This window comes from Orussus abietinus, unplaced genomic scaffold, assembly GCF_000612105.2.
Source record: "Orussus abietinus isolate OABI.00-Male unplaced genomic scaffold, Oabi_2.0 scaffold15, whole genome shotgun sequence".
Classification (NCBI taxonomy): Eukaryota; Metazoa; Arthropoda; class Insecta; order Hymenoptera; family Orussidae; genus Orussus; species Orussus abietinus.
Genome location: NW_019396010.1, coordinates 557,052 through 575,823, shown reverse-complemented (window position 1 = coordinate 575,823; position 18,772 = coordinate 557,052). Strand labels below are relative to the sequence as shown.

The 18,772-nt window shown below is 48.6% G+C and overlaps 5 protein-coding genes and 1 long non-coding RNA gene across 14 annotated transcripts; 3 read left to right on the top strand and 3 right to left on the bottom strand.

Moving 5' to 3' along the window:
* Positions 1-740: 740 nt before the first annotated feature.
* LOC105696484 (F-box only protein 32) lies at positions 741-3,565 on the bottom strand. Of its 2 annotated transcripts, none has more exons than XM_012418984.2 (6): positions 3,426-3,565; positions 2,718-2,767; positions 2,574-2,623; positions 2,220-2,406; positions 1,716-2,142; positions 741-1,627 (listed from the first exon to the last, which is right to left on the bottom strand). In XM_012418984.2, the coding sequence occupies exons 1-6, from the start codon at positions 3,545-3,547 to the stop codon at positions 1,429-1,431; spliced, it is 1,035 nt and encodes a 344-aa protein (XP_012274407.1). In that variant the 5' UTR covers positions 3,548-3,565; the 3' UTR covers positions 741-1,428. The 2 variants fall into 2 exon arrangements, with proteins under 2 accessions (XP_012274407.1, XP_023290196.1); XM_023434428.1 differs by having other exon boundaries at positions 2,718-2,764.
* Positions 3,566-4,152: 587 nt separating this feature from the next.
* On the top strand, positions 4,153-4,630 carry LOC111674354. The gene is made up of 2 exons (XR_002762391.1): positions 4,153-4,285; positions 4,468-4,630. It is a non-coding gene; the product is annotated as an uncharacterized LOC111674354 (long non-coding RNA).
* Positions 4,365-6,378, bottom strand: LOC105696486 (ribosome biogenesis protein TSR3 homolog). Of its 6 annotated transcripts, none has more exons than XM_012418988.2 (5): positions 6,250-6,378; positions 5,326-5,487; positions 5,087-5,253; positions 4,632-5,019; positions 4,365-4,551 (listed from the first exon to the last, which is right to left on the bottom strand). In XM_012418988.2, exons 2-5 carry the CDS (start codon positions 5,444-5,446, stop codon positions 4,430-4,432), a joined length of 798 nt encoding a protein of 265 aa, XP_012274411.1. In that variant the 5' UTR covers positions 5,447-5,487; positions 6,250-6,378; the 3' UTR covers positions 4,365-4,429. The 6 variants fall into 6 exon arrangements, with proteins under 6 accessions (XP_012274411.1, XP_012274412.1, XP_012274414.1 ...); XM_012418989.2 differs by lacking the exon at positions 6,250-6,378 and adding an exon at positions 6,065-6,186; XM_012418991.2 differs by lacking the exon at positions 6,250-6,378 and adding an exon at positions 5,942-5,958.
* LOC105696481 lies at positions 5,960-10,905 on the top strand. 3 transcript variants are annotated; one of them, XM_023434426.1, is made up of 6 exons: positions 6,526-6,712; positions 6,824-6,836; positions 7,251-7,554; positions 7,625-7,923; positions 8,715-8,939; positions 9,140-10,905. In XM_023434426.1, exons 2-6 carry the CDS (start codon positions 6,827-6,829, stop codon positions 10,087-10,089), a joined length of 1,788 nt encoding a protein of 595 aa, XP_023290194.1. In that variant the 5' UTR covers positions 6,526-6,712; positions 6,824-6,826; the 3' UTR covers positions 10,090-10,905. The 3 variants fall into 3 exon arrangements, with proteins under 3 accessions (XP_012274405.1, XP_023290194.1, XP_012274404.1); XM_012418982.2 differs by lacking the exons at positions 6,526-6,712; positions 6,824-6,836 and adding an exon at positions 5,960-6,035; XM_012418981.2 differs by lacking the exon at positions 6,824-6,836 and having other exon boundaries at positions 6,530-6,712.
* A 177-nt stretch (positions 10,906-11,082) lies between these two features.
* On the bottom strand, positions 11,083-14,192 carry LOC105696487 (nucleolin). Its single transcript, XM_012418992.2, has 5 exons — positions 13,950-14,192; positions 12,853-13,098; positions 12,633-12,773; positions 12,404-12,531; positions 11,083-12,318 (listed from the first exon to the last, which is right to left on the bottom strand). The coding sequence occupies exons 1-5, from the start codon at positions 14,055-14,057 to the stop codon at positions 12,300-12,302; spliced, it is 642 nt and encodes a 213-aa protein (XP_012274415.1). The 5' UTR covers positions 14,058-14,192; the 3' UTR covers positions 11,083-12,299.
* Positions 14,193-14,623: 431 nt separating this feature from the next.
* On the top strand, positions 14,624-18,235 carry LOC105696384 (dipeptidase 1). The gene is made up of 8 exons (XM_012418806.1): positions 14,624-14,766; positions 14,997-15,156; positions 15,867-16,038; positions 16,134-16,571; positions 16,643-16,901; positions 17,003-17,087; positions 17,624-17,699; positions 17,774-18,235. The coding sequence occupies exons 1-8, from the start codon at positions 14,686-14,688 to the stop codon at positions 18,009-18,011; spliced, it is 1,509 nt and encodes a 502-aa protein (XP_012274229.1). The 5' UTR covers positions 14,624-14,685; the 3' UTR covers positions 18,012-18,235.
* The last annotated feature ends 537 nt before the right edge of the window (positions 18,236-18,772 follow it).

The following is an 18,772-nucleotide window of genomic DNA, read 5'->3' as shown; positions in this document are numbered from 1 at the left end:
CAATACCGCACTACACACTGATCTAGGTAGGTAAAATAGTAACGCGATCTCGTGTTCATCAATATCATTCGATTCGGCCTGGAACATGGCTGTCGCGGAGAAGTCGCGCTTAGCGCGACAATCCTGCTACATTAATTACGTTGGCATATAACATAACGAGCTGCCAAAATCGAGAATTCGGACGTTTGAACCTCCTCCCTCTCTCCCCCTGCGCCTTCCTCATAGTAATTTAATATTTCTCTTTTTCTCATCGTAAGGTTGACGTTATTTGGTCGTCCTACGTAATGACTAGGTTAATAAAATATATCGTACGGTGGCGTTAAAAATTCAAAGCAAATATCAAAAACAACCTCCTCGCGTTGCCCCTAACGGAAAGACTCGCAACGAATGGGAATTTCACGTAAATGCAATAGCATCCGCAGTGGCAGTACATGGATTTACACGATCCAAATCCTGTATACGAGACATCTACGCTCTCGAGGACTAACAATAAACGTTCGCTTCGAGGTAGAGTCCCTCGGTTTAGTCCAAAACCCGTACGTACGTATGCAGAGATGAAAATAACTCGCGCTAGCGCGAGGAAACAGGCCGGCGAAGTTTCCAGAAGCGAGTCTTCGCAATGCCTTAAATAGAAGACCCTTTATGTACGTCCCAATACGAACGGGATTGCGTTCGCTGCGTAAATTAGGGAGACTATATCCAAGAGAGAAGCGACACGAAGAAGAAACGCTGAAAGAAGAACTCGCTCCGGAGACGCTGCAGTGCCTAGGGCATTCGACAATTTCCCAAAGACTACGCCATAAAATCGAACGCATCTCCAGCTAATAATTTTCTCTCGGAACCTACGATGAACTCTTTAAACATTTTGATATGACACGACGAGGCGGTTCCGCAAAAATACGCAAAAATCGCAAATTCCCTCGCCAACGTGTCGTCCCTCCTCGATACCGCCTCTTTCGGGAAAGATCAAATCGCCGTAATATCAAACGTGACATCTCGATTCCTCTGAAAGCGTCCTCGAATAAAACGTCGCGCGATCGAGAGCACAGTCTCCGATTTCGTCCGGATCGTGCCGACTACAAGATAAATCGTTTTCGAGCGTATTTACTCGGATCGTAGAAAAGAGAGAAAAAAAAAAATAAACCGATGTCGGATCAATGATTCCACGGAGCTACCGAAGCACCAAAAAGTATCATCACAAATATACACAACTACAAATCAGCAGATAATAAATGGAGTATATCCCGCGTTTCGACGAATGCTCGGAAAGTATCCAAATGGGAGCTCGATTCTGCTAAAAAAAAAAAAAATTCGACGCTCGCCAGTTGTTTCCGCGATGCGGAAGAAACGCGGCTCGACCCACCGACAAGGAACCCGGTTTTGAGTCGCGGACATTGCCGATAACGTGCCTGGACTTAGGCGGCCTGTCTACAACGAGAAGAACTCGAGGAAGGCTTGCGGAGGAATCGGAACATGCAAGGAAGCCCGGTCCACGTCGGCCAGCTTCTCCTGGAACGCTGGGTCCTGGTCAGCGATGCAAGGATGGCCCAAGGATCGCCAGAATAAGCATCGGCAGTTGCGACAGAGCTGGATCATCTCCGCGTACTCTTCACGCAAACCGAAGGACCTGTGAACCCAAGATACATCGTACAGAATTACTAGATCCCAGGGGGACCAGATAATGTATCAAAAGATCTTCGCCGAGAGGAACGAACCTCCGAGCGAGCGTGAAGATAGTCTTCCAGTCCTTCCCCGGGTTCTTCTGCCGAGTCGTGGCGATCTGCTGGGTCGTGAAATGGTACCGCGCCAATTCCCTCCAGATTCGTTGCTCCTGGGCCAGAATCGCGAGATGTTCGCAGGCCTTCGAGGCACTCTCTATATCCCGAGGATCGCTCAATCGCAGAAGGACCTCTCGGCGACACTCGGCGGGCAGGTCGGACCATTGAGGATGCTGCTGCTCGTCCGGCTGAGTGATCGTGATGGACGACGCTATTTGCAGGATTCTCTCCAGGGCGGCTTTATGTTTCTCCCAGAGGATGACCGAGCCCAGAGGCCTGCCACCCCAGCAGCATCCAGAGCTGAACGCCCGAACCCGCTCGATCAGTCTTCGCAGTCTTCCCGTTTGCTGTTGCGACAAAGACACTGGGGGAAATATCGCGAATGTTAATCATCGTACACTTTCTCGAATTAATCGAGCGAGAAGACGGAGCACGCCATACCCTCTAACGCGACCTCCTCGAGCATGTTAAAGAGGACACGCTGAGCGCATCCGCTCAATCCTCCCATCCAGTGGCTGACCAGAAGGTCCAGGAGGCGCACAATGTAGTTGAAGCGTCGACAATCGTGGACGGCCGATAGGAAGTCCAGCCTCTTCAGGGCGTCGCTCAGCCCGTTGAAGCCGGCGATCTGTGGATTGGAAAAAAAAAAACAGGATGAACGCTTCCGCTTGACCAATTACTGTAATTACAATTTTAATTTTAGTAGAGCCATGCTGTGACAGAGTATTCGCTGCATTGGAGACGAAGCAACCATTCCAAGACCTTGAGTATTTTTTGAAGCCCAAGATTGCTCACCTCTCGAGTGCACTTGAGCGTGATGTGACAATGCGGTTGGACCGCGCTCTCTGAAACGTTAGGAAACGGCATTCATTAGCTCGCTCGGATAATTCTTCCACAATTTCATGGTCCCGATGGCACAACAGGCGCCGAGGCACTCACCTTTCTTCTTTTCCTTCTCCTTTTCCTTCTTGTCTCCATCCTTTTCGCTGCTGAAAATCAAGAAAAAGGTGCTCGATTCAGCAGGCCATTTGTAAAAACACTATTTTTAAAGATCAAAGATCCAGGGCAACTAAGAATTTCCTACGTATCCCTGTACCTTGAAAACTTTATCGCACAACTTTCCACATCACACCTACAGTCCTACCCCTGACTCTCATTTTTAATCCAAACCAACTCGGTTAAAATAAATTCCTTGAGAAAACCCTTCGCAGCGGAGTGAAATAAAAAGTTCCCGAAGACATTCTCCCAAGGTGACGTGCTTACACCCGTAATACTTTCTCCTAAAAATAGCCGGGCGAGCTCTAAAGTACAAAACAGGGGAAAAAGTTTAAAAAAGAAACAAGGAAAAGCCCAGCGACATCAACGCGGTGACAGACGGTGAACTTATGGCGAGCAGGTCCAAACACCGAGTGCCCGTCGATTGGCGCATCACGAGGACGTTCCCATCTTGTTGCTACCGAGAATCTACGCGGCGACTCGCGACCCGCAGAACTGACAGGAGCTGCGACTGATAAACAAAGGGAACTCGGGAATGCGTCGGTCGGATCGATGCGTCGCGACCAGCTGTTCGTGGAGCCAGGTCGGCTGTCGCGCGACGCTTCCTTTGTTTCGTCGCGTTACGACGACGCTCCGTCCTGTCTCACTCACCGCAGCAAAAGCGAGAGCGTCCTCCCGTTAGCGCACTCGAGGATCTTCTTCTTCTCCCACCCGCCAACGGTCTTGACCCATTCCTCGCCCGGGCTACGCCAGTCCTTCGAGATGAAGGGCATCCTCCGGGCGACCCCGAGGAGTCGCGCGACAACGCACGACCTTCCGCTCGGGCTGCCGCTGGCGCTCTGGTCGCCGCGTCGGAGGCCTTCGGACGGCCGTGCGTCGCGCCCTCGGCGCCGCGGAAGACGTCGGGACGTCGGGGCGCCGCGGTAAATTGCAGCCGACGGGCTCGACACCTGGCTCGCGACTGGCTGGATGCTGTGGTCCTTCCTAGGCGGGCTCCGTAAGTCCGCAACTCGGCGGCTCGACGGCCAGGCGAGTCCGCTCAGTCCGCTGTCGCGATCGACCGCGCATGGCTTTGTTTCCGTGACGTCACGAGCTGTCAGCTGGCGCGACTCCGCGTCCCGCTCTCCTCTTCTCGAGATTCAGTCAAGTAGAAACGGACGTTGCGCGCAGGCGCGCGCTGGAAAGCGTGTGGAGAAACCTGGAGAAATTCAAGGTGTTAAACAGCGGCCGGAAATTGTCAAACGAGTGAATATTAATGCGTGCTTTGGTATTGCCTTACAGTATGACTGTATGAATTGGAAGGATGTAATAAAATTCTTGAGTGTAAGATGTGGTGAAATTAATCGGAGCATTCCTTTCGATGCATCATAAGCCATATTGATTTCCGGTGACGGTACTTGACGCATCACGTGTCATTTGTCGGGGAGCAGCTCGTCTTTCCTGGTTTCGTGTGATGAAAATGGCACAATGGGTCTTCAGGGTATTTTCACCTGACATTTAAGAATGGAAAGGTAGAGACTGGAGCATGAATGAAGCTGTAGCGCCAAAGACTTGTGCTCAACTGGAAGGAAGGATTTTGATTTATCATAATTAGGAAAATTATCTTGTATTATGTACAAATGTGCTTGAAATTTACAGTAACCAATGATTTTGTTTTAATCTTGATTATTGCTGTCCGGTTGTTCGGTTACAGGTGTATTTACGACGGGAACCGATGGGGTCCTTTCCTCCGACTTGTCTTCGGATTCGCTCTCAGATGATGGAAAGTCTGGTATTGCTGAATAGAGAGAGCAATTCAATTTAATCAATTTGTAATGATTGTAAGAATCACCAAGGTACTTTAAAGTAAAATCTTACAATGCCTGTCTATCCTTTCTTGCCTCGCGTTGGCAAGGAATTTCTCCTGAACCGCGATGACTTCTTCAGCATTCGTGCATGCAACGTAACCTTCCAGGAGTTCGGCATTTAATTTTATAAATGCACCACCCCAAGAAAACTTTCCTAAATAAAGATTGGCTTCTTCTGTGAAGCCAGTTATTAAAAGAGTAGCTGCTATTGCCTCGACGCAACTCAATTCGCAAGGTTTTCCATAATTAACGGGATTGGCTGCGACCAGGAAAGGTAAAAGGCGAGGGTTAGGTGTTCGCATTTTTCCAAATGGAGTGTCGTCGAGCCTGGCCCAACTACAATCGACGACGGCACAACCATGGTCTCGTATGATATCCTGATCCGATGGGTTTACACACTGTATAGAAAATTTATAAAAATCTAAGTAAGATTTAGTTTACTTAATAATTTACCAAGTGCCTTACCTTTGTACCCATTGGAGTTAATACTAATCCTGGAAATCTGACTCCTAACCTTAATGTTTTTATAAGTCCATGGCGAGCAAGTTTCCGACCGGAGCATTTCTTTGGATCGCAATGCTCCAAATCCCACATAGCCACTGGAAATGCAACCAGTCGTTCCTGCTCAGGTTCTGTAATAGATTTAATTTATAAATGCACAATGTTTTTCCAACATTTGTCTCCTAATAACATTACTAAATTACCCGATTCATCCTCTTTATCCGACTTGTCCCTTTCCTGAAGAAACCTTCCCTCTTTGCCCACAACGTGACGTTTCCTCCTTTCCACGATCTTGCCCTTATTTTTTTTTCCTCGAGCTGACATGTTTCCAAAGTTTCGTCTACCGATTATCTAAGATACGTCACCTGCAATAAAGACTTAAAATCACGAAGTCCGAACGACCTCCAAAGTAGGAAGGTGGCACGCAATTACGTGCCACCAAGTAATTGTTAACAGCTTTATCAAGTATCTGCCAATGCCTGCATCCGCTGTCACGAAAGTTACATGCAATTACGTTCGACAATGTAAATCACTCCATAAACATCCACACTTCGTGTTTCACAACTCGCATTCAAAATGGCGGTTCGAGTTTCGATATCTACGAATCGATATTATCGAAACCAGCCTGCCGACTAGCGCGACCGTTTAAATTTCGCGTTATCATTAATTAATTATATCTCCGTCGACAGATGAATAAATCCACGGAGATAATTATTTACAAATATTACAAATCGTCGAGAAGCTATAAACTCAGATTATGAGTCAGCGGCGTTTCGAAATAACTGTTTCGGCATTCCCTTATCACCGGGTCTTAATTACAGTCAATCGTAGCTCGGCGATCGAAACGAGGTCACGTCGCTTTTTACGCGCGGTTGATAATCGCGCACACTTTGCGTGGTTTCCGACATTTAAGGTAAGGAACTTCTTTTTCCAAGGAATTACCCAGCGATTGCGCAACGACGGGCGCCCGAGTGTGAAGCCACTACCAGCGATCCACCCAGTAAAACGCGTCTCACGAGACCAGCTACGCTTCTCTGAAAACCCGTTCCGAAATACGGTTCCACTTTACATTCCCCCTTTATTCCAGTCTCCCGAGCCTCGCGCAATTATTCCAACTCTTCAATTACCCAAATTAAACACTTCTCCCCCCGCCTCGTACACATTTGCAACTCTATCACAGCCGAATCGTCGAGTGCTTCAAGATTTCTCTGATTTCGAAAAATTTCTAAAGGATTTCGGGGAACCGTCGCGCCGCGCCGCACTTAAGCGGCCCGAAGTCGAACAAAGTGGAATAAAGTTCGCGCTGGTCCTTGGCATGGCCAGGCATGGCCGTGGCGAGGGTCGCGGAGGCGGAGGAAGGCGATTAACGAGCACTCCGTGGTGGTAGATCCGTCAATCGGTTCGCTGAAGCACAAATCGCCCGACTCGAGCCTCGAGCCAATCGAGCCGTCGAGACGGTGATAGGTCTCGGAACGCGCGACGCGTTCCGCCTCGGATTAACCACACTTCTCGACATAGTGCCGAAATAACGAATTAGCGAAAACTACATCTGCGCTTTCAAGGGTTCATTACAACCAGATATTAATCCTGGTAAGTTCCACGATAAAATAATTCTAAGTTTATAATTATTTACAATAACGTTATAACAGTTCACACCCATTACTCCCTCGGTACACTCAATCTCTCTGTACACGCTTCCAGGACATGGATCCAGGTATGCGGCTAAATGTTAGAAGCACTTTTTTGGAGCCTCACCGAAAGAATTCCTCTTCGATGCTTAGCCACGTGTTGCACACTTCGCTGCATGTCGATTAGTCGTTTCGAAGAGGAAATGCTATCTGCTCCGATGGGTTTTAGTTCTCAGGAGATAGTTTTGTTTGTAGTAAGTCGCACGTTTGCGACATTGTTTACGTGGACATATACACGGTGCATTCCCTTTTTGAGACGAGTTACATGACATAAGTTATCAGTCGTTGAAAGGAATTCCTTGGTGGGGTTTTAATTTTATGACCTGTGGATTGTACTAATCCATCTGTTATGGCTCAAATTCTATGTCCCACAGCATGGTTAAATGAATTCGCGATGTGGTGTAAAGGGTTTTAAATGGGAATTTGTATGTTTTTTGCAGAAAACCCAGGTAAAGAAGTGATCATACGTGCAACGGGTTGGCTGCGTGGTCTCTGGGCAATGAGACGCCGGGCTGGTCCGATTCAACGATGGGTCGATTCCATCCCGACACCTGTGGAATCGAACGTTAGCGTATCAACCGCAACAAAAGATGATGAATATAACGATAACGTATTGCTACCAACATTTCAAAACTCGTCGGAAGAACTACTCGTCGATGGGGATCGAGATAAAAATTTAGATACATCCGTATCGACGCCTATTCCCATTTCTCCAGCAGCAACTAGTACACCTGGATTACCTAGGTGTGCAATAAAACCAATTAAGAAATTAATTATATCATAGAACATGGATTCATATCACCGCTTTCTTCAGTTCTGCACCTCGAAGCATTTTAACTCGTGATCCAAGCTTGCGGTCCGACAGCAGTCGGTGCAGCAGCGTGGAGAGTTTACTAGAGTTAAGAAGAGCAGACCCCGAAGCGATTTTGCTCGGTCTTGGGTTCGGAGGATGTCCCACGGGTACCCGAGAGAACGGACCACTGTCTCGAATCCCTAAAAGGTTCCTACAGCCATCTAAATTAAAAGGTATTGCCATCAATGACTTCGCAAAGCATCAGCAAGAGACCAGCGAGTCGTTGGATTCGACTTCGTTGGGGTATCGAGGTTTGACAGGTAAGGAATCGGATTTATATCCACTGCTTTGAATCTCGACCGTGAGTGAGCTATGAGTCATTCAGCGCGGTACTTCCTCGGCTCGAGAACCGCGCAGTTGTTTCTTTCTAACTCTTATAACCCTGCGGAGTGAAAAATGTAACTTTTCAAGCATACAAGGAATTTTACACGCCGATAAAATGCCGATAATGATTTTATAGGAAGCGATGGCACGTTATGCGTGCCTTCACGCGTTCCACGTCGTAGGCACTCTGGACCTAGTGACTTTGTAAGTCCTGTCGTGGTTGTGGAACATAGTATTTCTTCGTGCGAAGCATTAAGCTACTCTATGATTTCCTTCACGTGTGTGCGCATACTGCTTTCTCTTAAAAGTATCCATAACTTTCATTGTCTCGCGTATCATTTGCTAAACTCTACCGTTCGCAATTCTCTATAATTTCGCAAGTAGTTGACGTCCAATGGCGCAAGAAACAAGCATAAAGTACGATTTCCAGCTTCGTTTGCTTATTTCAATACCAATTAGCCGATTGCATGGTACGCATATCTCCTTTTAAGTTGGTCCGAATTTCCTCGACTCGTTCCAATATTTTCCGCACCGATGGAAAATTTGCACCTCAACCAGGCTGCACATTTTTCACCATTGCGGAAAACTCGGTCGAAGGTCGAAGGAACTCGGCAATTGTACGAGCCATTGGTAGGAGAATTTTGCTAATTACACCGTTGTACCGTAAACTAATTGAAATCGGTTCCACGATTAAGACTCTTCCTAACGATTCCTTGAATTTTTAAAGGGTCCCCTTACGTAGCGCCGTCAGAGATCGTCCAGAAAATCATGGATCGTCTCCGAGAGCACGAGAGTCACGAATTGGACGCATACACGGCTTACAACAGTAGCACGGAGCAGTTCAGCCCACCCCAGGACGGCAAACTCTCCGTATTGTCACCGGACAACAGACAATACCTCGATCGACCGCGATCGAAGAGCCCCGACATGCGGAACAAACGCATGATCATAGGTAACAGAAATTTAAATTATACCCGATCGCCGCAATCCTGATTAAGACAAAATTTCTCAAGCCCCTGCAATTCGTATTGCGAAAATCTAACCACGCGTTAAGTAAACCACGATTAAGGATTTTAACTTAAACGCCGGTTTAACGAATTATTCGGCTTTGATTATTGCCATTAACTGGAGGTTAATTTTTTCTTCCCGCAGGTCAGAGGTCCTTCGCATTCGGTTGCGACGGGGATTTGATAGAGATCGGTTCCTCGGAGCGAGAGATGAATAAGGATACTGACATTTACCGAAACGACAGCCCTGGGACGATGGAGAACTCGAACGTGGGCTCGAGTTGCGGGGCGAGCGAAGGGAGTTTGACCCCGGGGAAGAATCGCGTGGACAAGAGGTTAATTAAGCAGTTATCTTTCGACGATACCGCGGCCACTTTAGAAAATCAAAAGGAAGACGACACGTCAGTCAGCGACGTCGCTAGCCGGGCGAGCAATCGAACGTGGGTTACGTCGTCGAGGACGGAATCTGAGGATGTCGAGGGAAATGTTCCACGCGACAGGATTAACGGCCACGAGAAGTCTTCCCTTGCGAGGAGGGCGAGTTTGGATCCCAGGGTAGTAGTTACCGCTGCATTTGAAAAGCCACCTCGAGAGGAGCGAAGATTCAGCCAAGATTCGGTCCACGTTGCGTGGAAAGACTTCGACAGAAGCGCACCGAACGGCAGAAGAAAGAGTTTAAAGCGACAATCAAGAATCAGCAACGACGAGGCGTCGTCCTGTATCTTGGACGACGTTCGGCCCACCGTGGCCGAGGAGTTAGAGAACAGGGAGCAATTAAATCGGGACCCAGAACTTCCAATTAGTCCGGGACCAAATATCAACGCAAACGCGGGTGAATCCTCGCGAGAATCTCAGATTTTAGATGAAAATAAGAACGACACCGAAAGGACGGACTCTTGTCCAAGCGAGGAGCACGAAGACAGTCGTAGGGATAGCCATTACCGCCCTAGCGATAAGGATCCTTGTAGAGGTCCGGATGAATCGGAAAAGACCAAGAAATTGGAAAATGTGATTCCTAAGCGCAAGCAAGAAAAAACCACGACTCGCGGAATTTTAAGCAACGTTCGGTCGGTCAAAATGGAGCCGGGTTTCTGATGGCGGAGGATGAAGGCGTGCCCGAGTTGCTTGTTCTAATAAAATCACATCGACTTGAACTCTGACGCAAAACGGATGAGATTGCAGAGGCAAGGAGCATGCACCTTTCGGTTGGAGTTGCATTTTCAAAATGAACGTTCCGCGTCTAATTAAGGTATACGATATGTTCAAGTAGGGTAGTCCATGAATCCATGGGTTTGCGATTACCCCTTACGAATCGACAATCTACGAGCTGAGATTACACTTAATGGATTTGATATTAAGTCCGGTATTATATTTTACGGTGAGGAAGATCTCCCCCCAAAGAGATACCGCACAAACGTCGCAAGAAATTCTTCCCTTCTATGTAAGAATTCTCGGCATGGATTTGTAATTTTACCGAAAATCACGCACCCCGGGTTTTAGTGATCCTCTTCCATGCTCAAGTACAATAGGCCTAGGTACTGACACAACTACGAATGACCAAACCCCTTAAGTCGACTAGTTTTCAACTAAGTGAGAGATATGTATTTATGTATACACTTTGTTACGTTTTCATATATTTAAAGAAAAAAAAAAAAGACGAGCGTTACCGTTAGGACCAATTAGTTTAACCCCGTTGAAGTATTTAATTGCTAGGCGACGTGGTCTGGAATTTTCGCAGACAAAGCGATCGCGTGATATATCTTGGCAATCGAAGGGTAAATTATTATAAGACTGTAGTCAATAGTCGTAGGGACCGAGTTTGACTCTTGTATTTTTCCTCTTTCTTTTATATAGATATATATTTTCTCCTTCGTAAATCTGCAACTATGGTTTGTGATACACTATTCGTGCACGTACTAATACCTGTATGTACAAGATCGTGAATAAGACAATCCATTCCAGTTAGTTAATTCCAAATTTGCGAACGATATAAGAGAATCTTTAAAACTCTTTCCGAGGAACTTTAAGATGGTTACTTACCCTTATCATCTGTCGAATAGTATATCGTTAAAGTAAGGGAGTCTTCTGTTTTTTTTTTTTTTTACGTTAAACTAAAGAAATACCATATCTGTAAGTTACAAACGGATATCGAATACATTTCTATAATAAGTCTGGTAATATCTGAGAACCGAGTTTCCCTTTCCCCCCGTTTAATCGAGAAAAGTAACTACGGCGACACCCGATGCGACTGCACGTTTATTTTTATTTAGACTGCATCATTAAGAACGCAAAGAACATCTCCGTCAACTTCTTAGAATAATCGTGGACGTAATTACAAAAAGTTACCGAGGACTTAAATACGAGGAATTGGATTAACTAACGCCATGTCAAGGAGGCAAAACGGGGTGTCGTTTTGAGCGAGACAGATCGGACACGTTGTACGACAATATGCATAATCCGAGCCTTGAGACCTTCCAGATATTGACTTCTAAACTTACGTCGATGTCAGCTACCCGGGTGACCTGAATACGAAAAGCCAAAGACGTCCCTGCGAGGGAAAAAGGATTGACACCGATTCCCTAACTTCTTGTGAAATTCGTCGACCGCGTGCTAACCGTTTCCCTTTGACAAGGACTATAACGACGACACCGATCAACGAGCAACGTCCAACCCTGACTCTGTAATTAATAACAATGTATGCAAATCACGTTCGATTACCAGGCACCACGTTACTCCGATCACACATGCATGGGATATCTGCATTAGTGGAAGGTTTTTCAACTGAGGAGTCGCTTACGATTAAGTGCAGTCGTAACGAACGGTCTGACAGATCTTAAATGAAGACTGCGCCCGAAATGCGGCCTAGTGAGGAAATAATAAGACGCGTTAACGACTACCGATCGTCCGTCGGCACTTCGGTTAAGTTCAAAGTCGGCACGATGTCAAGAACATAAAAGCGGATCAACTTCGTTAAATGTTTGACGATCGAGTCGTCGGTGAAGTCATCCGATTTGGACACAGTCTTGCAGATTGGCTCCGATGCCAGTATGTGGCACTGGTTTAAATGCTTCGTCAAATCTGTCTAACAACGCGCTCGTGTTGTTCTTCCCTCGCAATTGGATCGAAGTTAAACGGCCTAACTGGATTCAATTTTAAACACGAACCTAGTAAAGAGTACCCCTTCGTCGATCATACCGTCTCATTCGTGTTGCATACATGCGAATGTACTGTACGCTTGCATCCATCCGAGTCCTTAATATATCTTAAAATGTATATGAACAGATAAGAACGCACTCGTGCTACGTTTAATCCTCCTTCTCTTCCCTACAACCAAAGGCAAAAACGTTAGAAGCTCTCTTAAGAACAAATTTTTGACTAACCAAGTAACGAAAGTCAACTGGGGACTTACTTTACAACCTCCTGCTGTTGTTGCCGATCAAGGTGAAGTTCGACAATTGTCTCGCTTCTGTTTTGCACCTTGAAGGTCACCTGAGCTGCTAGGTATTTGTCTTTGTTATTCACTGACCATCCTGAATACTGTCGAAGGAAATAATTTTAAAAGGAGATACAAAATCAAGTTGTCGAACCGTTCTTATGCGTAAAGAATAAATACGAATAAAATGAGATAGTGGACATACCGTGGACGTGCTTTTGTACAATGTTTTGCCATCTTCTTTAAAAGGCAAATATTTTTGCAAGAGTGCCTTCCCGTCTATCCTCCACAAAGTTGGATCGGAATTCGCACCTAAATCTGCCTTTGCGACGACAAATGCTCCAGACTACGAGAACATAGAATTTGTTAATGAACCTGCCGATGTCTACACGAACACCCCGAGAAATTCTTCTTTACGATAATACCGTGTAGTCTTTAGGTGGCACGCCGGACGACTCGTTAAAACTGTTATCGTCGGAGTCCTCCTCATCTTCCTCTTCCTTTTTGGAACGCATCTTCTTTTTAGATTTCTTTCCCGAATCAGAGTCAGACTCGTCGTCTTCTTCGTCCTCCTCCTCTTCGTCCTCTTCTTCCTCTTCCTCCTCCTCCTCCTCTTCCGAGTGTTGTCGTTTCTTAGAGGTGGTTCGTTGTGGCCTCTTCTTAGCACCACTCTGGAAGAACCCAACTACTTTAAGTACCATCGAGGGTATAATCATAACAATTCGCAAGACTGGCCTACAAGTTCCATTTTCTCAAGAACTAGTGCAGTACCATATTTGATGCCTCCGAATGAAAAATACTAATAATTTAGTTTCCCTGAGATAGCAGCACTCAAGATAAATCACCATAAATACAATCCACAAGTCTTATAAATAATAAGAGTAATTACAGTTAAGATAACCAGGTTTCGGCGTCACGGGCCGGCCGGCAACGAAGTCATTGCGAGCGATAGCGCGACATTGAAAACAATTGTGCCACCACGAGAAATAAGTCCTAACATACAGAAATACCAATCCAAAAGCTAGTCAGAAAATATTCGCTTCGATATTTGGTCGATTCCGACGTTTATAATGGAAGATTCGAGGCAAGAACTCGTCCAAATATCCGATAACCAGGGCCGCGCATTTCCGTTGGAAATCACGCGACCACCGGCAGCCGGCGATTCGCCTCGGTCCCTCCAAGGAGTTCCCTCCTCCTCGCGAGAATTTCCATGTCTCCCTAACCGAACGAGAGAGCGAAACGGGCCAAAGCTGCGCGAGAAAAATCGAAAATGTCGAAAGTCTCGGGAGGCTTCGGTTCGCGTCTGGACCTTCAAGTTGGCCGACGTCGAGCGTTCCGAAATTCGCGACGCGGCGTCGCGCGAGAGGCGACCGGCATTTCGGCTCGGAGAATCTAAACGCTCTCGTCGCGGCCCACGCGATTTCCCGAAGCTTCTTCAACCCGACTGCGACTAATTCGAACGCTCGGCCAAGGTGCCAAAGGACCGAAAACCCGAGAAAACTCGCAGATAGCGTGGGTTTACCTCGGCTCCGGCTTCGGGGTTCCACTCTTCCTCGGAGGCGCCTTCCACTTCCTCAGGGTCGTCCGCCGAATACTCGTCCTCGTCCGACAGGTCCTCGGTCTTCTTCATGCTGCCTTTGCGCGAAATCTTTGCGACTCTTTAGAAACCGACGCACTAGAAAAACGACGCGAGCAGCGAGCAAACGAGCTGAAGCGAACGAGCGACGACGTGCACGACACCGCAAACAATATGGCGGCCGGCGGCGATCAGTGGTGACCAGGTGGCGCCACCGTCGCTCCCGAGCTGCCGCGCGCGCGCTCCTACGCCAAGATGGCAGCGAGCCTCGCCTCGAACCTCGAACTCTTCTCGATATTTCAAAAACCTTCTCTAATATAACCAAAAACTCCCACACCCCGTAGAAAGAAGCCCCAAAAAATATCCTGAACGTTCCAACTCGACAATGGGCGATATCCGTGAAGCTGTTTATCGATTACGAGTCGACTAAGCATAGAGCGCGGAAGCTTTCGAGATATCTCGAACCCTCTCGACCCGGAATCGACCGGCCCAGCGGAAAGCGGGAGTTGCGGGAGATTCGAATCTCCGCATCGCGGTGTGTATTTCGTCTTAAAACGGGTCGATATGGAATTGCCGGCACTGGCGCATGCCCGCCGATTCAGCCCTGAGACGCTACGCGATGTTTACGAGTACCAGGGATTCCTACGGAAAGGATGTTCGTCGATTCGACACGGGAGAAGACATGTTCGAGCTATACGGCACGAAGGATTCCATGGTGTATCGGTCGCCGCCGCCGCGGCGGAAAGAGGTCGACATCCTGGAGGTATCTATGTTTCGGATCGATCGCTTTCCCTTCCGAACTCTTTAAGACATCGTCTCCTATATAAATTTACCCTCTTTCGCTATTTTCTATTTTTCCCATCCATAGAATTTTAAATAACGGAATATGCGTATACAGGGTTACATCTGCATGGCTACTTCTACCCTCGTAGGTAGGAACGAAAGCGCTATGTTTTCCAAGATTATGCATAAATAAATAAGTCATATTCGTAGACATGTCTCCGTCTGACGTCCCCGGAATTAACGAGGAAATTGCCGAACGGCGACACTCCGCACCACGCAAAGGACATGACACCAACGACTTTAATTGCTGCGACGACGGCGACCTCGGCAGAATCTTCGGGAAAGAACAAGGGACAACCCAGAGAGCGTGGTAAGTCGTCCAGAAGACCTCATTAAAATGAGAGAACTTAAAAACCAGACACGTGTACGACTCATTGGCAAGTTGCGTAACATTTTTTATCGGATGGTCAATGGCCCTAGTGATTATGCAAAAACATTCCATGTGCCAGCCCTTTTGGCGATGGCCTCGCGCCACGGGTTCCTTGACATCCGTGGAAAATACTCGTCCTCTTGGCAGAGCCTTGCAATGAGTTACGAATATCGCCGGATGGGCGACTTAATGGGTGACCTTAATTAAAGGTTACTTACCGGGATCGTCTTAACGTTTCGAGCAATCGGGCCCACCCTGATGGTTTGTTCTTGGATGACTCTTCTCGACGGAGAGACCGTTGCTCAACACCTCCGATGATTATCCCTCGACGGAAATTCTCTCTCGACTTTCTAGCCGAGGACTTCTCTCGAGGATATTCCGCTTTCCTCGGTCGCAACGACCGCGACCACCCGCGACGAGGTGCGATCTTTCCTTATTTAGCGCATCGTCGAGCATCGGCGAACCGTCGCGCTTATGTAAATCCGCGGGCGTGGCGAGCAATCGGCCAGGCGCGATTAGCCCGTTCGTTTCGTGATTTGATATGATTTCTATTCACGGCCGAGCGAACGCGAAGCCGCGAGGTATCCAGCGGGGCTCTGCGGAGGTACCTCCCTCGGAGGAACGCGATAACGATGGACTTTTACTTTCAGGTCGCAATCTGGGAAGAAGATGTCTGGTCTCGGTGGGTCTGTTTTTCCTGGGGTGCGCCCTGGTCGCAGGAGTGGGCCTGCCCTTAGCTCTGGAGCTAAGGAGTTCCCACCTGCTGGAGGCCAGGCTGCAGGTCGTCAGGAGGATCGTCTCGGATACGCCCCTGATCGACGGGTAGGTAGGTCTCCCTCCTGAGGCTTACTGACGAAGACATTCTTCGACAACGATTGCATGGAAAATCGAAAAAATCCAACTTTGGTACATTACAGGCACAACGATTTCGCCTGGAACCTCAGGAGCCACCAAGGAGGCGCTCGACTGGGAGGATTTCCCTTCCAGGAAGATCTATCTCAAAACTCGTCATGGGGCTCGGGGTGGCAGACGGACCTGGTTCGACTTCGCCGTGGAATCGTCGGGGCACAGTTTTGGTCCGCCTACGTGCCTTGCGAGGCCCAATTTTTAGACGCGGTCCAGCTCACCCTGGAGCAGATCGACCTCGTCCGCCGGCTCGCGTCCAAGTACAAGTCGAGCATGAGACTCGTCACCTCCAGCGAGGAGCTCGAAAAGGCCCATAAGGAGGGTGCCGTGGCTAGCTTGGTGGGCATCGAGGGTGGGCACAGCATAGGCGCGTCCATGGCCGTGCTCAGGACCTTTCACCTCCTCGGGGCACGTTACATGACGCTCACCCACCGATGCAACACGCCTTGGTAAAGTGTCATCCCCCAAATTGGTTCAAGCTTCCGCCAGAATTTTTATTAATCTCTTGCAACGTTTTCAGGGCGGACTCCTGCTCGGTAGAGGACCCAAACGAGGACGCGCCGCTGGATTTCCACAGCGATGGACTGTCCACCTTCGGCAGGGCAGTCGTCAGAGAGCTCAACAGACTAGGGATGCTGGTGGACCTGTCCCACGTCTCCGTGTCCACCATGAGAGCCGCTCTGAGGGTCAGCAGAGCACCCGTCGTCTTTTCGCACAGTGCGGCCAGGAGCCTCTGCAACTCCTCCAGCAACGTGCCGGACGATGTCCTCCGAAACTTGGTAAATCTTATCTCATTCAACCTGGGGCAATGCTCCCTGGATATCTCAGCGAAAGATGAGACCACAAAGAATTTTTATCAGAGCCGCTTCTCTCGTTACAGTCCCTCAACGGAGGCTTGGTGATGGTCAGCTTCGACAGCGCTCATCTCAGTTGCGGGGCCAAAGCATCCATGTACGACGTCATAGGTGAGCACATTTACCCGGCGCGCTAATGCGATGCAAGGAAAAGATTGCACTTTGGAACGCCACGTGGGAGCCGGTTTTTTCTCTCACGGTGCCAAACGAGTTCACGGTACGCATCGCGTTTCTCCCTTTGGTCCAAGTTCTTACTTTTTGACACAAAGCGACCAGGTCATAAGGAATGCGCCGGAGAAGCCGATAAAGAGCGGTGCGCTCATTCTGGAGCTCGCCATACGACTTCCCCGGCACGTGCCTGGACAAAGGTGCGCCGACTATCAGCATTGGCTTCCAAGTACAGGATAGGCGCTGGTGCGTTGGAACGCACCGTGGATAACGAATGGTGCCAGGCGCGAATCGACCGTCTCTCCCTGGCGATAGCTTCCATCTTGCTCGGCGGATTTTCTTCACGGATAATCCCGCCGAGATTCGGGGCGCCACGAGGAACGCCGAGGTGGCTCGTTAAGACGGACGAGAATATCGCTGCGGCGTTCCCCGTGAGCTGGTAATCTATCGAGAACTGGCCCGACCCCCTATGCTTTCAGCTCATATCAATCACATACGAAGAACCGCCGGCGTCAATCACGTCGGCTTGGGAGCTGGTTACGACGGCATGACTAGGTCTGTCGGACTGAAAATAGACGGCGAAGAACCGTCGGCGAACTCGAAATCCACTCAAATGTTCTTCTTTCCAGTGGCCCGCCTGCGGAACTTCCGGACGTCTCCGGATACCCGTTCCTGCTGGCCGAGTTGACGAGGGACCGAAGATGGTCAGCCTCGGACATCAAGAAGCTCGTCGGAGGGAACTTGCTGAGGGTTCTGAAAGAGGTGGAGGCCCTTGCCTCGTCCCTTTCCGGTCAGCCTCCGGCGGAGGAGTGGATCTCCCAGGACCTCATCGAGGATACTTCCTACTGCAGATACCAAGACTCCTGAAGACTCTAAGTCGACGCTGGATTTTTATCGCGAATTTTTTTACATCCCGCGAGGAGGATGGAATAACGCGAGGGGCTTCCCCAGCTCCGTTCGAGAGCTCCCGGCGGCCTTTAAGTGTTCTATATTGACGTTTTAACGTTCAGGTTTTTAATAAAAATTATCGAGACACGTATGTGGACTGGAGCGAGGTCGTCACGTTCCAAGAACCCCGGTAATTCCATCCTCGCGGTTCTCTTCGCGGAATTTAGGAAATCCACATCCGAGGGGGTATTCCCTCGCGATATCCTGCGGTTTAGTGCTCGAAATGTTTCCAACGCTTGTACAATTATGCGTTGATAATTATTCGAAACTAGGGACAATTTTGAATTAGTTAAAGATCGGATGCATCGTGCGTCTCTGCCGCCCGAGTTCTCGCTTCGACGCTTGCGTTCGCCACGGCGCGACCGAGCGTTTTTGCCGGTTTACTTTCGTTTCGACGTTTTGACAATTCGTGCCTAACGACGCGGTGTCGGGGATATCCTCGGAACCGCCGGTTCGTCTGTCCGAGAGCGGAGACCGCCGCGAGGAAAAGACGGAAACGCGTGGCGAACGAGAGGGCGACTTTCGCCGCGGCTTTCGACTCTTTCGCGTCCTTTCGGGGCTCCGCAGGAGAGATCCGGGAAACCTCCAGGCCTCGACGAGCTCTTATCGCCGATAGATTGTAATACCGCATCTCACGGTAAATTGGGCGAATTGAGCGAATTGGTCAAAACGGGCGAATC

Coding starts and splice junctions, on each gene's coding strand:
- LOC105696484 (XM_012418984.2), bottom strand. CDS start 3,547: ATGCCCTTCATCTCGAAGGACTGGCGTAGCCCGGGCGAGGAATGGGTC. Junction 2,624..2,717: donor GGAGAAGGAAAAGAAGAAAG/GTGAGTGCCTCG, acceptor CTAACGTTTCAG/AGAGCGCGGTCCAACCGCAT. Junction 2,407..2,573: donor CGCTCAAGTGCACTCGAGAG/GTGAGCAATCTT, acceptor TCCAATCCACAG/ATCGCCGGCTTCAACGGGCT.
- LOC105696486 (XM_012418988.2), bottom strand. CDS start 5,446: ATGTCAGCTCGAGGAAAAAAAAATAAGGGCAAGATCGTGGAAAGGAGG. Junction 5,254..5,325: donor GGATAAAGAGGATGAATCGG/GTAATTTAGTAA, acceptor AATCTATTACAG/AACCTGAGCAGGAACGACTG. Junction 4,552..4,631: donor AGAAAGGATAGACAGGCATT/GTAAGATTTTAC, acceptor CTCTCTATTCAG/CAATACCAGACTTTCCATCA.
- LOC105696481 (XM_023434426.1), top strand. Junction 7,924..8,714: donor GGGGTATCGAGGTTTGACAG/GTAAGGAATCGG, acceptor GAATTTTTAAAG/GGTCCCCTTACGTAGCGCCG. Junction 8,940..9,139: donor GAACAAACGCATGATCATAG/GTAACAGAAATT, acceptor TTCTTCCCGCAG/GTCAGAGGTCCTTCGCATTC.
- LOC105696487 (XM_012418992.2), bottom strand. CDS start 14,057: ATGAAGAAGACCGAGGACCTGTCGGACGAGGACGAGTATTCGGCGGAC. Junction 13,099..13,949: donor ACCCCGAAGCCGGAGCCGAG/GTAAACCCACGC, acceptor GGGTTCTTCCAG/AGTGGTGCTAAGAAGAGGCC. Junction 12,532..12,632: donor TGTACAAAAGCACGTCCACG/GTATGTCCACTA, acceptor TTCCTTCGACAG/TATTCAGGATGGTCAGTGAA.
- LOC105696384 (XM_012418806.1), top strand. CDS start 14,686: ATGTTCGAGCTATACGGCACGAAGGATTCCATGGTGTATCGGTCGCCG. Junction 16,039..16,133: donor GATACGCCCCTGATCGACGG/GTAGGTAGGTCT, acceptor GGTACATTACAG/GCACAACGATTTCGCCTGGA. Junction 17,700..17,773: donor GGTTACGACGGCATGACTAG/GTCTGTCGGACT, acceptor TCTTCTTTCCAG/TGGCCCGCCTGCGGAACTTC.